This window comes from Varanus komodoensis, unplaced genomic scaffold, assembly GCF_004798865.1.
Source record: "Varanus komodoensis strain SLA01 unplaced genomic scaffold, ASM479886v1 scaffold33, whole genome shotgun sequence".
NCBI classification, from domain to species: Eukaryota; Metazoa; Chordata; class Lepidosauria; order Squamata; family Varanidae; genus Varanus; species Varanus komodoensis.
In genome coordinates this window covers 8959475-8979516 of record NW_025335817.1, presented here as the reverse complement: position 1 = coordinate 8979516, position 20042 = coordinate 8959475, and the positions used below count along the sequence as shown (strand labels likewise).

General features: G+C 41.5%; 3 protein-coding genes across 5 annotated transcripts in view; 1 reads left to right on the top strand and 2 right to left on the bottom strand.

Annotated features, from left to right (window-relative positions):
- Positions 1-6767, bottom strand: part of EFL1 (elongation factor like GTPase 1) — a 57497-nt gene extending 50730 nt beyond the window's left edge. Inside the window, exons 1-8 of one of the 3 annotated variants that reach the window (XM_044438728.1) lie at positions 6654-6767; positions 5239-5362; positions 4890-4957; positions 4701-4785; positions 3951-4084; positions 3104-3241; positions 2536-2750; positions 894-1017 (exon numbers count right to left, since the gene is read on the bottom strand). In XM_044438728.1, coding sequence (XP_044294663.1) covers positions 894-1017; positions 2536-2750; positions 3104-3241; positions 3951-4084; positions 4701-4785; positions 4890-4957; positions 5239-5329 — 855 coding nt within the window. In that variant the 5' untranslated portion in view covers positions 5330-5362; positions 6654-6767. Of the gene's footprint in view, positions 1-893; positions 1018-2535; positions 2751-3103; positions 3242-3950; positions 4085-4700; positions 4786-4889; positions 4958-5238; positions 5363-6398; positions 6604-6653 lie in introns of those variants that run through there. The other 2 variants (XM_044438729.1, XM_044438727.1) reach the window with 2 other exon arrangements.
- Positions 6768-6873: 106 nt separating this feature from the next.
- SAXO2 (stabilizer of axonemal microtubules 2) lies at positions 6874-18659 on the top strand. Its single transcript, XM_044438730.1, has 4 exons — positions 6874-7023; positions 15188-15367; positions 16331-16533; positions 17506-18659. Exons 1-4 carry the CDS (start codon positions 6983-6985, stop codon positions 18495-18497), a joined length of 1416 nt encoding a protein of 471 aa, XP_044294665.1. The 5' UTR covers positions 6874-6982; the 3' UTR covers positions 18498-18659.
- ADAMTSL3 (ADAMTS like 3) overlaps positions 7850-20042 on the bottom strand; it is a 245472-nt gene continuing 233279 nt past the window's right edge. Inside the window, exon 32 of the mRNA XM_044438722.1 lies at positions 7850-7909. The gene's annotated coding sequence lies outside the window, so the exon portion shown is untranslated. The remainder of the gene's footprint in view (positions 7910-20042) is intronic.

Here is a 20042-nt window from a genome sequence, read left to right as displayed (position 1 = left end):
CTTTTCACCTGGTGCGAAAAGAATATAAATTCAGCACCGGGCAAACCTCTCTGGGGAGCGCATTCCATAGTCTGGGCGCCACCGCAGAGAAGGCCCTACTCTGAGTAGACACCCTCTTTACCTCCTTCAGGGAGAGTTCCTGGAGCAGGGCCTCTCCTGCAGATCTTAAGGGGCATGAGGGCGTATAAGGAAGGAGACGCTCCTTCAGGTATCCTGGTCCCAAGCTGTTTAGGGCTTTATAGGTCAAAACCAGCACCTCGAATTGGGCCCAGACTTCAACTGGAAGCCAGTGGAGCTGGTAGAGGACCAGCATTATATGTGAATAATGTCCTGCATATAGGCCACTGCTCTTCATGCTCCAGCAGCCAGTTTACAGAGTTGGAAATCATGCCCTCTTGGGTCTAGACTCAAGTCTGTCAACGGCTTCATTTGGACCAATACGGAAAAGCCATCAGCTTCAAATCCACAAATGCATCGGTGATGTGCCTGCACAGTGGTGGGCGTGCACCTGTCCCTGCCCAGCAATCAGAGGGCTGATGTTAACCACCCCAAATTTCTGCTGAAAGGGAACAGAACATTCCTTCTTCACCCACATATCAAAGTTGACATGAGTCAGCCAAGTAATCAGCACGGCTGGTCCAAATCTTTAACCACAAGTGCAACACAAAAAGAGAGTATTGCCCCTGCCCCCCCCCCCACCCCCGGTATCATCAATCTGCACACTGGTGACAAATTTCAAACATGTTTTTGATCATCACCAGTTAGGCCCCTCCCAGAAAAGTATAAATTCTGTACAGGCGATAGCTTGAGCATTTTTTTTTTTTTTTGGTGGGGGGGGATAGGAAAAAAGGAGTAGCAAAAACAGGGTTAGGGTTAGAGACTAATAGTAGTACCTGATCAACTTTCATGATTTTCTTGGCTTTTGTATTTAAATAGTAATCCCCCCACAGGGTCTTCATCAGAACTGAAGGTTTAATTCCAAGCTTCTGGCTATATAGCTTAGCAAAATGTTCTATGCTAGGAAACAAAGAAACAAGAGGTTAGCACAGGCATGCATCAATAAAAACAGTGGTCAGAATGAGCATTTCTGGCAACTTACATGGTAATCATACTACATTGGACAGGTACAGCTATTTCCTATGCCTGTGAAACAGATGTCTGCATAATGTGTAAGACGACATTATTTCAAGCACCAAGCCTCACATTCAGTTTAGTGGAAGAAGGAATGTCAACTCGTGTGCTGCAGATTCTTAACCCGTTTGTGTGGAATATGGGCTGGTTCGCATACACCTGCTCCTTGTTTGATCAGTGCACAGAGGCATCAGCTACTGAGATAGGTAGGCAAATGCCGGTTGCCCATGGGCTCCAGGAGGCGCCATCAGGACTGACATGGCTCCAGGTGCCAACATCACCTTCTCCCCCCTTTTTAAATACAAGTTCTAGTTCTAGTGCAAAGTGTCAGCTGAGAGTGCAGGTTCACCACCTTCTCCTGCCCAGACTGCTTTTATGTCCTGATACAATACAGCCTAAAGGAATTATGGGAAATGGATGCTGGCCAGCTATATTTGCCCCAATAGAGATATAAAATAATAATAATGCTGCCTGCTATGTGGTAAACCTAGGGGACTGGATGGGGCAAGAGCCCCCGAAGGCCACCCCAAACTGATGGAATCCAGTTTGCATATATGAGTAACCACACTAATGACATGTTGTTGTGATAGCAATTAGCCTTCTAAATATAGTGCTAGGAAGTGGGGGAGAGAGACAGGAATAAGGAGCCCTCAGCAACCTCCTTTTGCCCTCTATGAGACCCACCTGCATCCTTGCAGGGGCAGCTGGCACAGTTCTGTGACCTTCCAGAGCATATGCCAGGAAGCCATAGGATTGTGCTGTAAGATAAGCACCACCCTCTAAGGCCCCAAACATTTATCCAGTGAGCTCCATGAGACTTTTTAGAGACTTGTATACAATTGAACTTCTGTATAGCAGGAGCCTAATGAAAGCCAGGAAATAGCAACTCACTGGTTTCATTTAGGTCCTGTATTTCAGAAGGCTACAAAAAGATTCCTATTATTTATATATGCATTTTTTATTTGCCTGCCTTTTCCAGATCAACTAAAAATACTTTTTACCATCAGCAAAGTATTTCAGTCTCCGCTTAACCAAATCCTGGCTGAATAAAACATCTTTTTAAAAGTTTATATGCTATTGCTATTCTGGCTATTCACAAAAAGTTAACTGCTAGAATTCTTGTCTTGTTTCATTTTTCCTGGTTTATAAGATCTTCATTATAACTGCATAGCAGAAATGCTTGTCTTTCTACCTCTTATTATCACAACTACATCCTTCCAAAAAACATATACCCCTTTAGGGTAGGCTCATCTCATCAAATCAAGCTTGAGGACATCCGCATCAACATATGAACTGCAGTACTTTTCCTTGGCATGTGCTGGTTCTCAGATGCTGAACAGATCGATATGTGCATTAAACAATAAAAATTTTGGTCAAACTATTCACAGGTATCTATCAACTTACCCAAATCCCCAGCCATCAATTGCACTGGCAAATACAACGTTTCCCTGATCAGGTGAAAAGTAAAGGTGAGAATCATCTGTGAACTCCAAGCCTGCACTCCAGTCATATACTTGGTCTCCATGAGCAGAATCAGAAGTTGACTGAGTCTCTATTTCTTTCTCAGCCCTTTCTTCTAGGACTTTAGAAGTGAAGAGAGTTGCAGTGATTGCATTCACCTAGAGACAAATTCATTTCGTTTATGTCCATTATTATATCCCATCTTTCAGGCGCTAAAGGCAGCTTAAGGTAAGATTTCTAAAATACATACACATAATATAAAAAATATAACCATGAAAGACACTCTTAACCAGCAAGTGAACTATCGAAATCACAAGTCAAAGCCAAGCCAGGCAGGCCATCTTCTCAGAAGCCCTCTTGCTTTCAATATATTCCAAATACCGAAAGTCGGACACAGAGCGTGCTACCAGGGGTCCAAAAGGATCCATACGAACTTGTTGCTTTCACCATTCCACACATGCCAACATCCCTGCTGACTACAGATAGCTAGCCAATCAGAAATCTTTCATACCTGCTCCAAGATATTCTTAAGGTGAGAATAGGCTTCTTGAGGTGTAAACTTGAGTTCCAGTATGAGACGATCTATTTTATTAATCACCAGGACTGGACGTATGTTTTCAAGCCAAGCTTGTCGCAAAACTGCGTGAGTCTAGTACAAAGGGAAGAATGCACAGTGATGTAATGCACGGAACACTTAATGGCTTCTGTGAATATGACTTGGTGATTAACTCTCACCTACTGTGAACATATAATTAAAGAATACTTGTATGCACCTTTCCTCCACCCCTCCATTCTTGCATGTAATTTCCTGCCATTGCATACATACAGTTTGGTATTATGCATGATGGTCACCCACTGGGGTTGAATTCTATTTTCTATTTTTTCCTTCCTTTTCTTTTTAGTTTATGATGTTCAGTTTTATATGTTTTAATAATTGTGGTTTTATTATTGTATTATTCAAATTTTATATTATGTAAGCCGTCCTGAGCGCTTGTCAGAAGGATCGGATACAAATGCTTGAAATAAATAAATAAATAAATAAATAAATGTATGTATGTATGTATGTATGTATGTGAGGGTCATTCCATGTTGCAAATCTTAATTAAAGTCAGATCTTAGAATTTTCCTTCTGAAGATATACTGACAGACACTGGATGTACAAAATGCTTTTCCCCCAGGTATTTCAGATTCATCCCAGCAGCATAATCATCTGAGATCTGATATATGACACTCACTGTGTTTTCAACAGTAAGTCTGAAAATAGGTTTCTCCTTCTGTGTTCTGATTGGAAGTGATACTATCAAGTTAGAACATTTTAGTGTTTTTCCTCCTTTAGCCAAGATAACTGTTTACATCACCTGTGGGCAGACTCCTTCCACAGCATCTACGACAATGATGCAGCCGTCACAGATTCTGACAGCTGTGGATACTTCTGATGAGAAGTCCACATGGCCAGGGGAGTCTATTAGATTGATGAGATACTCCTGGTTATCTAGAACCAAAGAAAGCATTATTAAAAGGCAAGCACTTTAGAGGTACATTTGCCTATATTTGCAAGAAATCATGATCTGGCATTAAGTGGTAATCTGTGGGATCCTGTGTTCTCCCCCCTGGTGCCCCCTTTTCCAGCACTCTCAATTCTACTGGAAATTGGGCAGGCATGTGCCCATGTGCCATTTCTGAATAGGAACAGGTGAGTTTGTGGGGGGATACTGTGTACACAGATAATTGTTCTCATAAACCCAGTGAAATCCCTTCTGCTGGGTAAAACAGTACATGGTAAGAATCATCCCTGCACACACATTTCCCAGCAGAGCCTCCCTGCATCATCATCAGTAGGCGACAGAGTGCGCATTAGCAATTCAGGGCAGCCCATGGCAAGCTGGCCTTGGTGGGGCACACATGGCTCATCCGTCCCCCAGCCCTGCACCTGACCATGAGTTCACATTACCTGTGGACTGGTCTTTACAATATGTGGATCAACAGAAAATAATCAGTATTTTATTTTCCATCACTCAAAATCTTGGCCCTTATGTAAGTACTGTATTTTGTGATGATACAATATTCAACAGTCTAACTGTATACACAGAATGTGTTAACTACTTTACCTTTCCCAAACAGCAATGAAATTGCACTTGATTTCATTGTAATGCCTCGAATTTGTTCATCTTCTCGGCTATCCAAATATCTCAGCTATATGATGAGAAGGAAGAGGGAAGGCATGAACTGAATCTGCATTCTGAGAGACTTGAATAAATATGGATAGTGAATTCTGAATAAAAATGTTCAAACTGTACCTTTCCTGCCAGTCTGCTAGAGATTATTCCATTGCTAGAAATAAGACAGTCAGCTAAAGTTGTCTTGCCTATGGGAAAACAGAAAGTCAAAGCAATACACCCAGAAAAGGGATTATAATAAAAACAAGCCAGTATAAGCAAAATTATTTCCATGACCATCTACTCTATAAAACACACAGGATTCTTCTTTTGTACCATGTAGCAAACAATACAATGCACTCAATATACAGCAAGGCAACAGAATAGCAGGCAGCCTTTATAGCCACCAACACATCAAGCAAAAACGATTTCAGTGAATCTCCCATTCTTAAGAAACAGTTGCTGTACTTAGCGTAGGTGCCTCTCTTACCATGGTCCACATGAGCTAGTATACAAATATTCCTGATGTAAGCAGTATTTCTCTGAAGTCCAATCGTCTTATTCACACTAGTAAGAACCATGACTGGATGCTTGGCTGTAAGGAGGATTTCACACTGAAAAATCAAGGTACAAATCTTTCAAAAAGCTGTAAGTTTGTACAGAAGCATTAGGACAGACTTAATGCAGCTGACCATGGCAGTATAAACAAAAATATTAGTGTCAGATAGGAGGAGGACTAGAATTAAACATCCTAACTAAGCCACAGTGACCTGAGGAGTACCCATGATCTCAGGGAATGGTGCTGGCTCGACCCCAGAATGAATGTCCCTAGCCATGCCAGCAGCAGCCCAAGCCAATTGTTACATGACCACCAGGCTAAGAACTGCTTCATAAGCAAAACACACATGGATCCCAGTCCTACAAACAGGCATAGAAAAAGCCAAATACATTTCCTTTTGCCACATACAATGCCTGGAGAAATCAAAGTGAGCAGCTTCCCAAGCCAGACCCTTTAATAGTGATTATTAGCAGTGTAGTGTCATTTTGGGGTCATCAGGACTTCTTGCCCCCATCAAGCAAAAATTAGCCTGAGCTGCACAATTTGCTAATCTTCATATTGAGCTATATCAAGAGCTGCTCTTGGAGGCCCATTCCAGAGGCTCTCATAATCAGCAGAGAACTGGTTATCACTGAGGTGCCCTAGGCCCCACCCAAGAACTCCAGATAAACCATAGGGATCACATATACTTCCAGTGAAGAGTTGTTAATTTTCAAAGTAAGAGTGCATGTAAGCATACCATAATTACTATTCTAATTCACATCAGGGTTAACTTTGTGGTCAGTTTCAGCTGATGCAAAGCTGGTGACTCACTTTATGGGCTGGGAGAAAATTCCTTGACAGTTCAGTGTCTATGTTAAGAACCCTAAAATAACTCTTTTCTTTCCTCCGAGAAGCCTAAAGAAGCTGATTTGATCTTTCTCCCCATTTCATCCTCACAACGATCCTGCAAGGTAAATTAGGCTGGGAGCCTGTGGCTGACCACATGCTGAGAGTTTCACAGCCAGATGAGGACTAGAACCCTCGCCTCCTCAGCTCCTGTCTGGAAGCTCTCCTTTTCCCCCTCTGTCAAGGAACTCAAGGCAGCTTACACATTCTTCCTCCTCAGTTCCTTTCTTCCAAAGATTTCAGGATCTCTTTGTTCTCGCCGTCCTTTTACCCTCACGGCAACCCAGTGCGGGAGGCTAAGATCAGGCTAAGAGGCGGTGACTTGACCAAGGGTCACCCAGAGAGCTTCTCGGCGAGAGCCGGACCGGCAGGCACCTCAGGTTGCGACCGTCTCCGGACCTGAACCAGCCTTCCCGCCCACACTTGACCCCCACCCACGAACGCACAGGCGCCCTGACCTCACGCGGCCGCCGCCCGACGCCTCCACCGACGAGACCTCGCAGAGCGCAGCGCCGAACCGGCAACGGTGAGAAGCTGTTACAACCGGAAGTTCGTCTCTTCCGCACCACGAGGTTTAAGGGGCGGGGCGAAGAGGCCGGCCAGCAGGAGGGGGTTTAACTCCGCCTTCGTAGAACGCGCGATTACGGAAGCCGGGAGGAAGCTGCGGGTGTGCGCGTGGACGCTGAGTGGGTTGCTAGGCGACGAGGTGCTTCCTTGGATACCCGGAGCGGAGGAAGAGAGAAGACGAGGGAGAGGCGTCGGGGAGCCGCCGAGGACGGACGCGAGGATGAAGCCGCCTCAGTGCCTGTGTCAGATCTGCACTTGCGGGTAAGAGCGAGACGGTGGCGGGGGGCACGGCGAGGTCCCTCTCTGACGTCTGGTGCCTTTTTGCTTCATTTAGTATATCTGTAATTTAGTATAATAGCGAAAGCTTTCTGGAAGGTTTGCAGGAATACAAACATCTCTAACAACAGTCTTGTGCATTATATAAAAACCATTTACATGCAAGCATATAAACATACAGCTCACGTATATATCTGAACAATATTGTGGAACAGAGCCAGATTTCTCCCAGTTCTCAAGTATACGAGCAAGAGGCAACATTTGCACATCAAGGGCTGGGGTTTTATTGTTAGTGTCACATGGCTTTCCATAAATGTATTCTCTGTATACCTGTACACTTGTCAGTGAACACACAAATTTAACTAACCGTGCTTTGAAATAAAGGTTTGAGAGATTTATCACTTGGAAGCTTATATTTACACAGATCTGAAAATAGAATAATTTTAATAATTATTCAAATATAATTAAATAGAATAATCCACCCTGTGAAACAGCAAATACTTCATACAAACAACAAGGTGCTCTTCACACATGACAGGTGTATACTATAGTGCCAACACCATGGGTTTCTTTATCTAATTGTTCAAAGAGTGCCTGGACTAGGACTGGGGAGAAACCAGAAGGATCTATTACTCCCATGTTAGTGAAACTCCCTTTCTATTGTATCTTTCATTTGGCTGTTATGAGTTATCAATGGTGTTTCACCACCATGGAGCACAAAGGATAGTTCCTAATAAAGCTCTAAATAAAGACTACAACGAGAGTCAACAGCCATGCCTTACTTCAAATCCTTCTTTTCTCCACCCCTGCCCATAGTCTCAACCTTAGGCTGGGCATATCCTCTCAGTCCAGTCTTCTGGTGGCAGCTACCCTGTGAAGATAAAATAGGTAGGAGAAGGAAAGAGAGAAACTTGTATGCTGCTGTAACCCCTTCTATGCTGCAGCAGGAAGGGGTGGAAATAAAAAATGGACTACTTAATATTGCATTTCTCATGTCTATATCATATTGTGTCGCCCCCCCCCCCGCACCTTCAGACTTTTCCAGTGCTGTGTTATTTGCACACTGGTGATGGTATGAGAAAACTCCCTGTGAGCTGTTTGAGTTAGGTTAAGTAAACTAAAGGTTGCCTACTACATTTTTGTGTGCCTGCTTTTTTTCTTGATCAGCAGCTACTGATGCAGTTCTTCTGGATATTCTGTGTAATTAGTTCACTCAATCACTCCAGATGCAAACATCACAGAACTATTTAGTCTTAGAGGAAAGGTGTCTGTTGCATCTCTGCTTGCCTCACTTCCCTAGGGTTGTTTCTTTCTGCTGTGGCAGCATTTCTTCACACAAAAGCAGTTGGTTCCTTTGAAAGCACGTAGACTGCTGGCATTTTCCAGTGCCAGCTACAAATATTTGGCTCATAGATGTACTATTAAACATGTTGATGCACTCAATAAGCACATTTCAAACAATGCTAGTATTAGTCATTGTGGGATGATACGTAACTACTAAGATCACAATGAATGGCAAGGAGGAATTGAATGCTTTCTGCCCATAACTTCAGTACTGATGATCCCTCATCTCAAGCTGCTACTTGCATTGGAATGAAATCATCTTTGGCTCCAATGACAGGAGGCTTCAAAGAACTAGAAAGGGTTACACTCTCCTCTCCACCTATTGCAATTCCCATAATTATTACCAACCTCTCAGTATTTGCTATTTGTATATTTTTAAGTGTAAATTAAATGCAAATATAGCTATACCTAGCTTGGTCCTAAGAACTATTAAATTTTATTTTTGGCTTTGAGAGCTATTACATATTACTGTTACAAGTTCTCAGTCAACATTTTTGAGTGTATAAAGTTATGCATTCCTTGAATTTTACCCTTGCAAAAGGAGTTGCAAACATCTCTGTTCCAACATCCTTACTTTTAAAAACTGGCTCTACAAATCTTTTTTAACTATCTTTTGATCCACCTTAGCCTCTACTGACAAATTTTTAGGAAATATTCTTGTTTCCATTTTGAGGTAAGATTATCTTTCCAATGGATACTGACTTAGGAACCAGTGGCCAGGAACCTGAATAACATGAAACTACTTCCATGAGCCTGAGAGGGATTTAAACTTGTTTTTCCCTAGCCCCAGCCTTCCATGTCACACAGTTGGCTGCTTTTGAAACCAAGCAGGAATTTCAAAAGCAGTTTTGTATATGGGGTGGACTCATCTGTTTTGTTTTGTTTTGTTTTGAAAAGGTAAAACATTTCAGTGTGAACTTAAGCAGTTCTTTGGATCCTGGCCAGTATAAATATTGGATGACATAACACTGGAAGAGGCAGGGGAGCTTCAGGCCAAGCAAATACATTTCTATGGAACACGGTATAATAAAATTCCTGTGAAACGTGCCTACAAACAAATGGTTTGCAAAGCAAACATTGCCAACTATTTTGTGGTTAATAAAACTCAAGTAGATATTGATTTAGTCAGTGAATTGAATTTGCTCTGCTTTGGCAACAGCACTATTTGTCTCAGTGGGAAGACTTGTCTCTTGGGTCTTGTTACCTGGGGAGTACAGCCACATACATATTCGGGTTACTAAGAGGAAAAGAAACAACATGAAAAAGACGCAATGGATTTTTTTCTTTTTCTTTAGGTAGTAGGGATTCTGCTTCTGTTGCATTTCCTAAACACAGCAATTATCTGAGCATGGTTAGTCTCATTGATCTCTATGGGATAATTTTATAAGGGCTAAGAGGACTGTATTCCTTTATCTCATAAACATTAGCATTTACTTGAATACCAGTGTGGATATAAGGTACATTGTTGTTTTCTCTGTGAAAAATTTCATTTTTACAGTCTGTGATTGCCTAAGTTCAGCAGTTCACTGTGATCAAAAACTTGCATTTATATGGCATATACAGTATGCTGAATAATGCACCCAGCTTCCATCATTTCCATTGATGCCCAAGCATTTTCACACTTTAGACTTGGGCTAACATAGTCTTCTAGTGCATGCTTGGGAATAAGCATCCTTGAATTCTGTGAAACATCTGAGTAAACATGTATCAGACTGCACTGTTCATCTAGAATTATAGTTCTGAGTGCATCTGTACAGATGGCTGGGCTGCACATCTGCAACAGAGGCTCAGTACTCTCTTCTAACATCAGTTCCCAGGATTCCTAGTGAGGAAGTCATGAAACTAATCCTGGTATGAAATTGCTGTCATTTTGTAGTTTAGATATGCCTAATAGCATTCACAAATTAAGAAGCTCCCTGCTCTGTTTATGAATTGGAGTCAGCTAATTTAACACACAGATAAGACTCAGGCAATAAACTGTAACTTACAAACTAGATGTAAATGATTAAAAGCATTGTGTGAGCTTTGTCCCTCCTCAGCCAGCTCTCATTACGCTAACATAAATGTAAAAGAGAGATAGCAGAGTATAGTAACAGCTGTGGGTTTATTGACAAAGTTGCCTATGACTACTTTAGGTAAGTCTTCAAGCGGTAGATGTATATAATTCTATGCAAAAACAATGCCAATGACTTACTTAACATACAGTGTAGGGTGCAAGGCCCAGCAGCATTTTCTGCAGCTCCAGAATTTGCATCCAATTTTTTTTATCTAGACAAATGCTTCGGGCCACCTAGATCAGTGGTTTTCAACCTTTCCACAGCTGGGGACCGGTGAAAACAGGAAAACCACCTTGGGGACCACTGAGGCAGAAACAAAAAGCACCATACACATCATACAATATCCTGTGTATTAGTTTCCAAAGACAATACCAAAAAAAGAAAAGAAAAAGAAAATTCTCCGAAACAGCCAGAATCTGAGCAGCAGAACATGCCAACAAAGGAACAAAATACTGAAATCTGTGCAGCGTGGCTCCCAGTCAGCTCCCACCAAGTCGGCTCTCCCTTCTCTGGCCATCCCCCGCCATGGCACCGGCACACACATCCCCGCCCCCCGGCAAATGCAATGCCAACTGAGGAATAGGTGGTGAAGTACAGACAGCCCTCCTGCTGGTGAGCAGGATGTGGCCCCCAACGGACTGGCAGGAAATCTCCATGGCATGGTGCCAGTCCGCGGACCAGTGGTTGAAAACCAGTGACCTAAATGATATGCTGCAGAGCAGCAGGAAAGGAGGCTGAGGCCTCATCCTCTGCCCTGCTCTCCCCCCTCTTGGGTGCCCCTTTAGCCCTCTCTGATTTCTGCTCTCAGAGGGACAGCAAGCATGGTTCTTTCCGTGGCAGTTCCACAGTCAGAGGACCTTGGGGCTCTGATTCCAACTCACCCTGTTGCCCTGCCCTGAACCAGACAATGTAGGGAAGCCATGAGATTCCACCCTTGAGCTATTAAAAGCAGGCTTGCAACTATGTTCTGAAAAGTTACTACTGCAGTAACAAAAATTTCTTATAGACTACACTTGCCAAGGTGCACCCAAAGTAGTCAAATTCAACAGTTTGAATTTTGAAAAGCAAAATAAAATGTCATCTCTTTACCACTGTAGAAATGCTCTTTGTCTTGTTATCTGAAAGAAATGAGTGTGTTTGATCCTGCATTAGGTCTAAATATACTTATTTTTAAAAGCTGAAATATTAGTCATACATTGAAATAAGAGATGTTTTTTCTGGGATTATCCTCTGTTGTTTATACTGGTGTTATACATTACAGGAAAAAAAAGATAAATATAATAGTTCAACTGTCATTTTTAGATGGCTCTAAATTTTAGATTGGTGGGGAGAAAAATAAGTTCTTGGAAATGGAATGTAAAGATGAGATTTAGACTTCTAAAATTATTTTCAGAGATATGTTTGGCAGGATATGTATAAAAGAGAAAGAGAGAGAAAGAGGAGGAGAAACAGAGGGAGAAAGAGAGAGAGAGAAGCAGGGAGGATGATGACTAGTTGACTTACATGTGATGTCACAATTCATCGCATCTCAAACAATATATCATTCCTTGACAACTGCAGAGGCACAAGCAACCAGAAAAGAAGGTGAGACCATTCTGATCGCAGGTACTTAAACTTTTAGGTATATAGCAACCTTTTAAGATGCTTCCTTAAATGTAACTATAGATAAATATGGTGGTGGGTAAGTTGGAAAGATCATAGGTGCACAAGCTGCTGACTGCCGAATTGTGCCCTGAACCTTCATCATGTGGATGTGGCCAGGATGGCCGAGCTCCTGTCCCATGAAGGCAAAGAGAAATGGCCTAAGTGAGAGAAAAACAGGGGTTCTCCTCCCTTGCCTCCTCAACACTAACATCTACAGCCTGCCTAACTTGTCTCTTCTTCCTGGCCAGCTTTTCTGAGAGCGTTATATATAAAAGGCCAGAGTCTGCTTGATGAATAGGGTAGAGTTTTGGACCCAGACTTGGAAGAATCAGATTCAAGTCCCTGACCTCCCTCACACAGTACCCCTTTGAAGATGAATGGTTAACGGTTCGGAGCAGGTACTCTGTCCTGAGTTTCCTGCAGGACAAGTAGGATAGAAATATAATATTAATACAGCCTTTTCTTTCAAGAAGGAAGGAGATGGCTCAAGTTTCCCTTTACCCTAACGTTCGCTTATCCTAGCTCCACTCAGGTTGTCCCTTCTGGCGAAGGATTTTTTTTGAATGGGATACTATGTTTTAAAACCATCTAAAATCTACAACATCCATGATAATAATGTTTATATTTCAAGGATTCATTTGGAGACAAATACAGTTTATCATCTGTCCAGTTTTCAACAGAAATCATACCAGAGACACACTGTTCTCTGATGAGTCATTTTTGTTCATTCACACAGAAGAATAAATACTTATTGACAGGTTACTTTTATTGATGTCATTTCTCTTTTTAGAAGCTTTACTGAACTTCCTTGAGAGAGGTTTTGGTAGCCGTAAATTTTACTCTATCCTGTTAGGGTTTTTTGTTTTTGTTTGTTTTTGCTTGTTAGCCTTAGGAAACTGAAGTGCATTGGAGAAGTAAACATGCTTCCAAAATGCTATGTCCAAATGTAAGCATTTTTCACAAGCACAGAAGCCTTTTTAGTGAAGATTAAAAAATTATTAAAGAATTGGTTTAATAAGCTGCCAGCAATCTATATTCCCAGGTGGGCATTGTTGTCCTATTATAACAATTCGTTATAAAATGTATTGGCTGAAATGTATTGGAGGAAGCAACAAGGCTCTGTTTTTGCTTTTTGTTGCTTTCTATCAGTTCAGCTTATAGCCTACGAGGCTACATGGAATTGTACCATCCCAAGTCAAAGTAGCTCACCTGGGACTTACAGCAAGGACAGGCAGCCTGATGTGATCCAGCAGCTCCAGCCAACATGGCTTATGGTCAGGGATGATAGGAGTTATAGTCTGAAACATCTGGAGGACACCCGATTATTTACTCCTGTCTTACAGTGAATGAGGTAGCACAATTTTGGATTGGACCATTTCAGAGGAAAGTGGAAGGACTGCATTTTGAATCTTCCCCAAGTAGACTCTGCATATAAGCTTGAGAAATGATTAATGTAGCATAGGCGAAAGAGTACCTCTAGCTGATGTGCAGGACCCGGTAAAGTAAGGGAGTGTTCAGTGACAACCCATTCTCAGTCTGACACGTCACAGTCCAGAATTCTACCACCTATTCTATTCTACCACTAGCTCTTTTCTCATCTTTCCACCACTTATATATTGAACATATGTCCAAGCATGCAAGCACTTCCTTCAAATTATGTGCACTTGGAGGAATGTGTGAATGGGAAGCTACTTCTGTACAACTATGTATATGTAGGCTCTGTGCACAGAGTCTGGAACCTTAATTTTCAGTCATCTGGAAGTGGGCAAGGACAGTTGTCCATGTGTGTAGCCTTCTCTGATCATCTTCTCAAAATGCAATCAGGAGCAGGTCCCATAACAGTGATTCCTCTCCCCTCCATCTATTCAGTATGTGTCTGGAGAGAAACTGATAAGAGCTATCCTGTAATGTTGAGCTTTAGTTCAACAGTGAGATGCCGAGCTTGTTAAAAAATTGCCTCACAGAAATGAGCAGCTTTACTGATGGTGGATACACCCTTCAATTCAAGGGACTTGCCTTAGTGGTGACATGCAAGATGATAATTTCTCGCCTGTCAGTAGGAGTGTGCTGGTTCACATTGTCACATTGCTGTCCCGCTTGAGGAGGTGTCACAACAGGAGATACTATCCATGCTGGCCGCTGCTTTGATTGAAGTCATGAAACATAGGGATTTTGAAGAACCCTCTCCAGTGAAAACCAGGGCCAATCAAAACAGTTTTGTTCCAATTAGAGGGTGGAAGCTATTTTTATCCATTAATAGACAGTCACTCACAATTTAAGTTTTCACATTCTTGTACAATACATGTTTTCTGTCACTGATAGTAAAGATAGTCCTTTACTTGCCCCTCCTGCCTCATTTATGAGAATCAGATCCAAGGAATGAAGGTATATGTGATGCTAAAAGAGATCTGAGTAGAGTGAAAAGCATGAATGTGTTTCCAGAAGATCTGCAAGAACTGTTTGAGATAACCCATCAATAGGAGAAAACGTGTATATGGAGAAAAGGTATGTAGATAGGATGAAGACAGTCAAGTTGCTACACACTGAGTAGGTAAATCTAAGGTAAATCTAAGGGCAATATCTCATAGATAACATTGTTCTCTGATAGGGCTATACTTGAATGGTAGAACACATGGCCCTTCATACTAAAGACAGTTGGCGTTGTTCGGTATTTGAAATTTTTTTGATTAAAAACATCTCATATAGCAGCACTGGAAAAGGCATCTGCCTGAGCTTTGGTGAGCTGCCACCACTGCGAATAATCTTGTACTGCATATTTTTACCTAATGTATGGCAGCACTGTGTATGCAGGACAGCAAGGCACTTCTTGTCACAAGGCTTGCTAAATACAGCTTGTTTAGATACCTGAATTTTGGAATGAGAAAAAAAGGATGTGAAACAAGCTTGTGGACATAAGCGCAATGTAACTTGCAGTTTCTTTTTGTACTACTTTTTATGCTAACAATAACATGCTGCTTTCTGTTAAAAGTTTTTACAGGCTTGAAAGTTTTAGGGGTGATTGTAATTCTACTCCTCCAGCCCTAGTTTGTGCCTGTACCATCTTTAGCTAATGTTTTCTTTATTTGTCTGTTGCTAAATTCCAGGCGCCACCGTTGCCCCCATAATCCCACCAGGATTTATGACTATGGGGGAGAGTCGAGTCTCATGACAGAATACGTGGACAAATATCCTCTGCATGGTAGTGTTCCTCCTGCCCAGATCCTCAAGCCCAAGCAGGAATATCAAAGCCATGGAGGGAAAATGGAAGGCATCACAACTTTCAAGTAAATGTTTCACGGCAGTTGATAGAAGTTGCAACCCCAAGAAATCATGACGAGGACATGAATGGGACAGAGGGGAGCGTTAGTGAGATTTAGCCATGTGACTGAGTGGTATTAAGTGAACAGTGAATAATTTGACTTGTACTGTCCAGTTAAAGAAATAATAATCAATTGTTTATGCAGCAAATCTGCCTCACCATGCATAAACAAAAACTTGGAAGAAGCAAAACATTGTGTTTACAAATGCCTGGAGGTAACTTAATGCAGCTGAGTTAGAAAAACATTATGGGGATTTCCATTTCCAAGATGGCACCTGCCATCCACAGCTTTCACATGTCCACCAGACAGTATCTAGATGGCCATAGGATTGCTGGGATCCCCAGCTGTGAGGCTGGACTTTTGCTCCAAGCCCAGCTGGGGACCTGGGTTTCTGTCCCCCATCTCTCTCACACAGCTGGTGTAGAAAGAACTGCTCTGGTTGCTTCCCCAAGCTTGTAAGAGTAACTTTGGAAGAGTTGGGGAGTATTCAGGAGTGGAAACTAGCACTGCTAAAATATGATGCATTCTGGCAACACTTTGTTCCCTCCCACTTCAGGACACCCCACTAAATGCAGGGCAGGAGGAGTGCTCAGACAGGATTCATCTCTGTAGTCCTGCTACCCAGCATAAGATGCCAGTATTCTTCCAAGTTTGGATGGTTTTAGGTGTTGTAATTAGACTGTTCCCTAATAGCTATTAACTGGGGCCACCATTTTAATAAATCCAGAGATTTTAATTGACAGATAAATTCAATTTTGCAGCCCTAACTATAGTATTTGGCTCTCCATTATTGAAAGAGTAACTCTTTGAAACTCTTTCAAACTCTTTCAAAGAGTTTATTCTTTAATGTCTTCAACTAAGTTTTGTCCATTATTGTCACATCTGTTGACTATTTAGTTTCAGTGCTTTTTGCTTCCCTCCCTCCAGGTCTGACTACCTTCCATATGATGTGGCAAATCGGCCTGTTCGGTTGCAAGAAGAATACAAACCGATAGCTGGAGATATTGAACTGGCAACCACTTACAGAAGAGATTATAATGCTCACAAAATAGAACCAGTGATCTTAGTAAAACCTGTAGAAAGGAAATATATTAGTGGAGGCAAACTGAATACCATACCCACTTACCGAGGTAAAATCATGTGCTAATTTTACAAAAAGAATCAGGATGGTGATGACCCAAATTGCAACACTGTAGAGGTAATTGTTGGCTTGGCTTTTGCAGTGCTGTCCAGGGATTGTGAAGGAGTTTGTTCGCAGTGGACTCTTGTTAAGTTAGGTCCTCTAAGAATGTGCACATTGTGAGTTAGCATCCTTGATGGACTCTGAAACAAAAAACCTAGTCTTTCACATGGTGTGATGAAACTCAAATACTTTGGCCACCTAATGAGAAGGAAGGACTCCCTGGAGAAGAGTCTAATGCTGGGAACAATAGATGGCAAAAGGAGAAGGGGGCAGCAGAGGATGAGGTGGCTGGATGGAGTCACTGAAGCAGTCGGCGTGACCTTCAGTGGACTCCGGGGGATGGTGGAGGACAGGAAGGCCTGGAGGAGTGTTGTCCATGGGGTCGCGATGAGTTGGACATGACTTCGCGACTAACAACAACAACAAAAATGCACATATATGTTGCCACCCACTGTAAGCATATTTATTCCAGTGAATTCCAGTGAATTCAATGGATCTTAATTCCTGGTAAAGGTGTTTATGATTTCTAATATAAACACCTATAAAGCTCATTCCCTCTTCTCAGTGAACCTGGGGAATTGCAATTGTGTATATGTGTATTTTAGAGGCATTAGTGATCTTTAACAAAGAAATCTGAGCACCTGCAGCAAACTACAGTCCCCAGGATTGAGGGAAGCCAGAAAATGCTATGAAACAGTAACAGTTTTAGTGGGAGTATGCCCTTACCTAGCTGTTTCTGGCCCACTGTGGTTGAAAGCAAATATATACAACCCTGTAGGTTGTACCCATCATTAGTAACAGCTTTGATGGCAGGCTGGACACACAGCTCAGGTGGCAATTAATCCATCGTCAAGTCAGCAATGCAAGAAATTCGCAATCCTGTCAAATTTTGGTAGTAAATACTGTTTTTGTCTTAAAGCTGACTATAGGGCCTGGGAGGTGCAAAAAAAGGAGCCAAATAAAGTGGAGAACACCTACCATCCTCCCATGGAAAAGTTTGGAAACACCACTACTTTCCAAGATGCCTTTTTCCCTAAGGAGCTCACACTTCGGAAAAGTTTTAAACCCACTGCTGTGACCAAACTCTCAGATCAACCTTTTATCAGTGTTACAAGTCATCGCAGTGATTATGTTCCTCACCAACTGGAACCAAAAGCAAAAATGACAAAAGAAGAATACAAACCAAATAGCCAACCCTTTGAAGACATCACAACCCACCGGCGTGATTTTAGAGGGCTTATTGGTGAACAGCCCAAAAGTTTCAAACCTGAAATGTCTAGAGTGGAGCTAAAGGCTCATTTTGACGGAATCACAGAATTCCGTGATCGTTTTCAGCCATGGGCAATCTCCTTACCAGAAGTCCGCAAAACAAAAGAATATGTTCCACCCACGGGCAGCATGGATTTAACCTCTACAAGCCACATTGATTATATTCCACATGATGTCAGTCCAGTTGTCCTCATGAGACCTGTAGAAAGGAGCAAGAGAAATAACGCTCCCTTCCAAGGGAGCACAACCATGAGAGATGCCTTTCAAGCTTGGGATACCTGTCGGCCAGAGATTGTCAAAAGATCTCCAGAAGTTCCAAAGCCTTCTGGGAAATTTGATGGCATGACCACCTTCAGAGCTCATTATATACCACATGATATTGTCCCAGCTCAGAGCTGTAAGCCTTTAAAGATGGCTCTATCTAGTTCAGTGCCTTTTGAAGATGGAACCATTTACCGTACTGAATATACTCCAAAGAAACAGCAGATCTGTCCAGCAACGTACCCATCTCCTCCGGGATATGTCTTTGTCAGCACTGATTCTCGTGGTCACAAATTCTTCCGCAGAGTTACACCAGATGTCAATAACATTGCCCATACAAATGGTAATCATGTTCCAAGAGAAATAGCAGTTATATCGTAACTCTTAAGTCCCATGGTTTGCTCATAAGCATGCTGAAAAATCACCATACAGTGGGCAGACAATAACTCTACACATTCTAAATAAGCACACTGAGATTTTTTGGGTGATAAAACTCTGATTAGTAAAATACAAATCATTTTTTGTGAAAACTTTTTTCCCTAACTACATCTTGAGGTGCCTGTTCATTTTATCAAGACAGTAACTTTCGGACAATAATTCTATGATTTATTTTAATATATGCACTGCGGAATTCTATTACATCTATATAATTGTGTACTCTTCTTATATACAGCAAACAAATTCCTCCCAGCCCACTTCCTTAGAATATGTGCAGAAAAAGGGTCATAGTTAAGAAGACCTTTTTAAAATATAAAAGTTTCCAGGTTAATTCCTAATCCAGTTCAGAGATCTTGAACCCTTTAGTAGGATTCAGATGTTAAACCTTGTGAAGCTGCCTGAATTACTGGGTAGTTACTACTAGGTATAAGCAGAAATGACTAAATCAACTATTGGCCTAGTTTTGTATAAGGTAACTAAAGATTACTGTGTTTACTGTTGCACAGAGCATTTTCACAAAACTTGGCATTGCACTAGTTCAAATATTTACAATCAAGATGTAATACCTAAATTGAGATACCCAACTTCTCTAACTTGAAAATGCATCTCTAACATGTCTGTTTTGACCAGTATAGAAAGAGGATTCCTCATTTTATGAAACTAAGTAAACTTTAGAGCCAAATAATTTTCCAGCTCTCTTTTCAAACAGCCCATTGCATCTTAGAAAACATACAATATGTTTAAGCAGTAGTCGTGAGAGGGATTATAACCCAGTCTTTCAGCTTTTTTTTTCAGGCTCAATATACAGTCCAAATTCCAGTGAACATGCCACTTGTATGTACTTGCTGCATATTAGGAACTAGCTACACAGAAAATGCCATAGATCCATGACTGTTAAATGTGATGCAAACATTTCTAGTTTTGTCCTGTTACCATCCAGCCAGGCCAACTTTTAACTATGTCTTGAAGCAAAGTACCTCTTTCCACCAAATACATTTATAGTAAATCTGATGGCTGATAGGGGTAGCCCATTTTCATGGGCATGTACATTCTTCACAGCTTTACCAAATAGCAATATATCAGTTCTTTCATGTTCAGTTAATGTCCCAGGAAAGAATCAGGTGATCAGAACAGACCTATTTTTCTTTACATTGATTCTTCTAAAATATGGCACGTCCATATTTTTCTTCAACAGTTTCTGCTCTTGTCTTTAAGACAATCAACGTATTACCAGGTACTGGTCCTTTGGAATTGCATCCAATTAATTCTACATTAAACAGTATATTTTTGTGTCACATAAGTTGGCCTAGCTCAGCTCAGCAAAGGATGGTCTGGGAGTAAGTGTACATTGTCTTGTAAACCAGAGTGTAAGACTAATCCAGCTCTAATTAGCCATGACACGTGCCCTTCTGAAAGCCATCGAACTTAGGTATATTTGTTACTTCATTAAATATATATATATATATATATATATATATATATATATAT

Bases quoted from the DNA above. Each gene is read 5' to 3' on its own strand.
- SAXO2 (XM_044438730.1), top strand. From the start codon at position 6,983: ATGAAGCCGCCTCAGTGCCTGTGTCAGATCTGCACTTGCGG. The intron at 7,024-15,187 runs GTAAGAGCGAGA...GCTAAATTCCAG, and splicing joins TGTCAGATCTGCACTTGCGG to GCGCCACCGTTGCCCCCATA. The intron at 16,534-17,505 runs GTAAAATCATGT...TTTGTCTTAAAG, and splicing joins TACCATACCCACTTACCGAG to CTGACTATAGGGCCTGGGAG.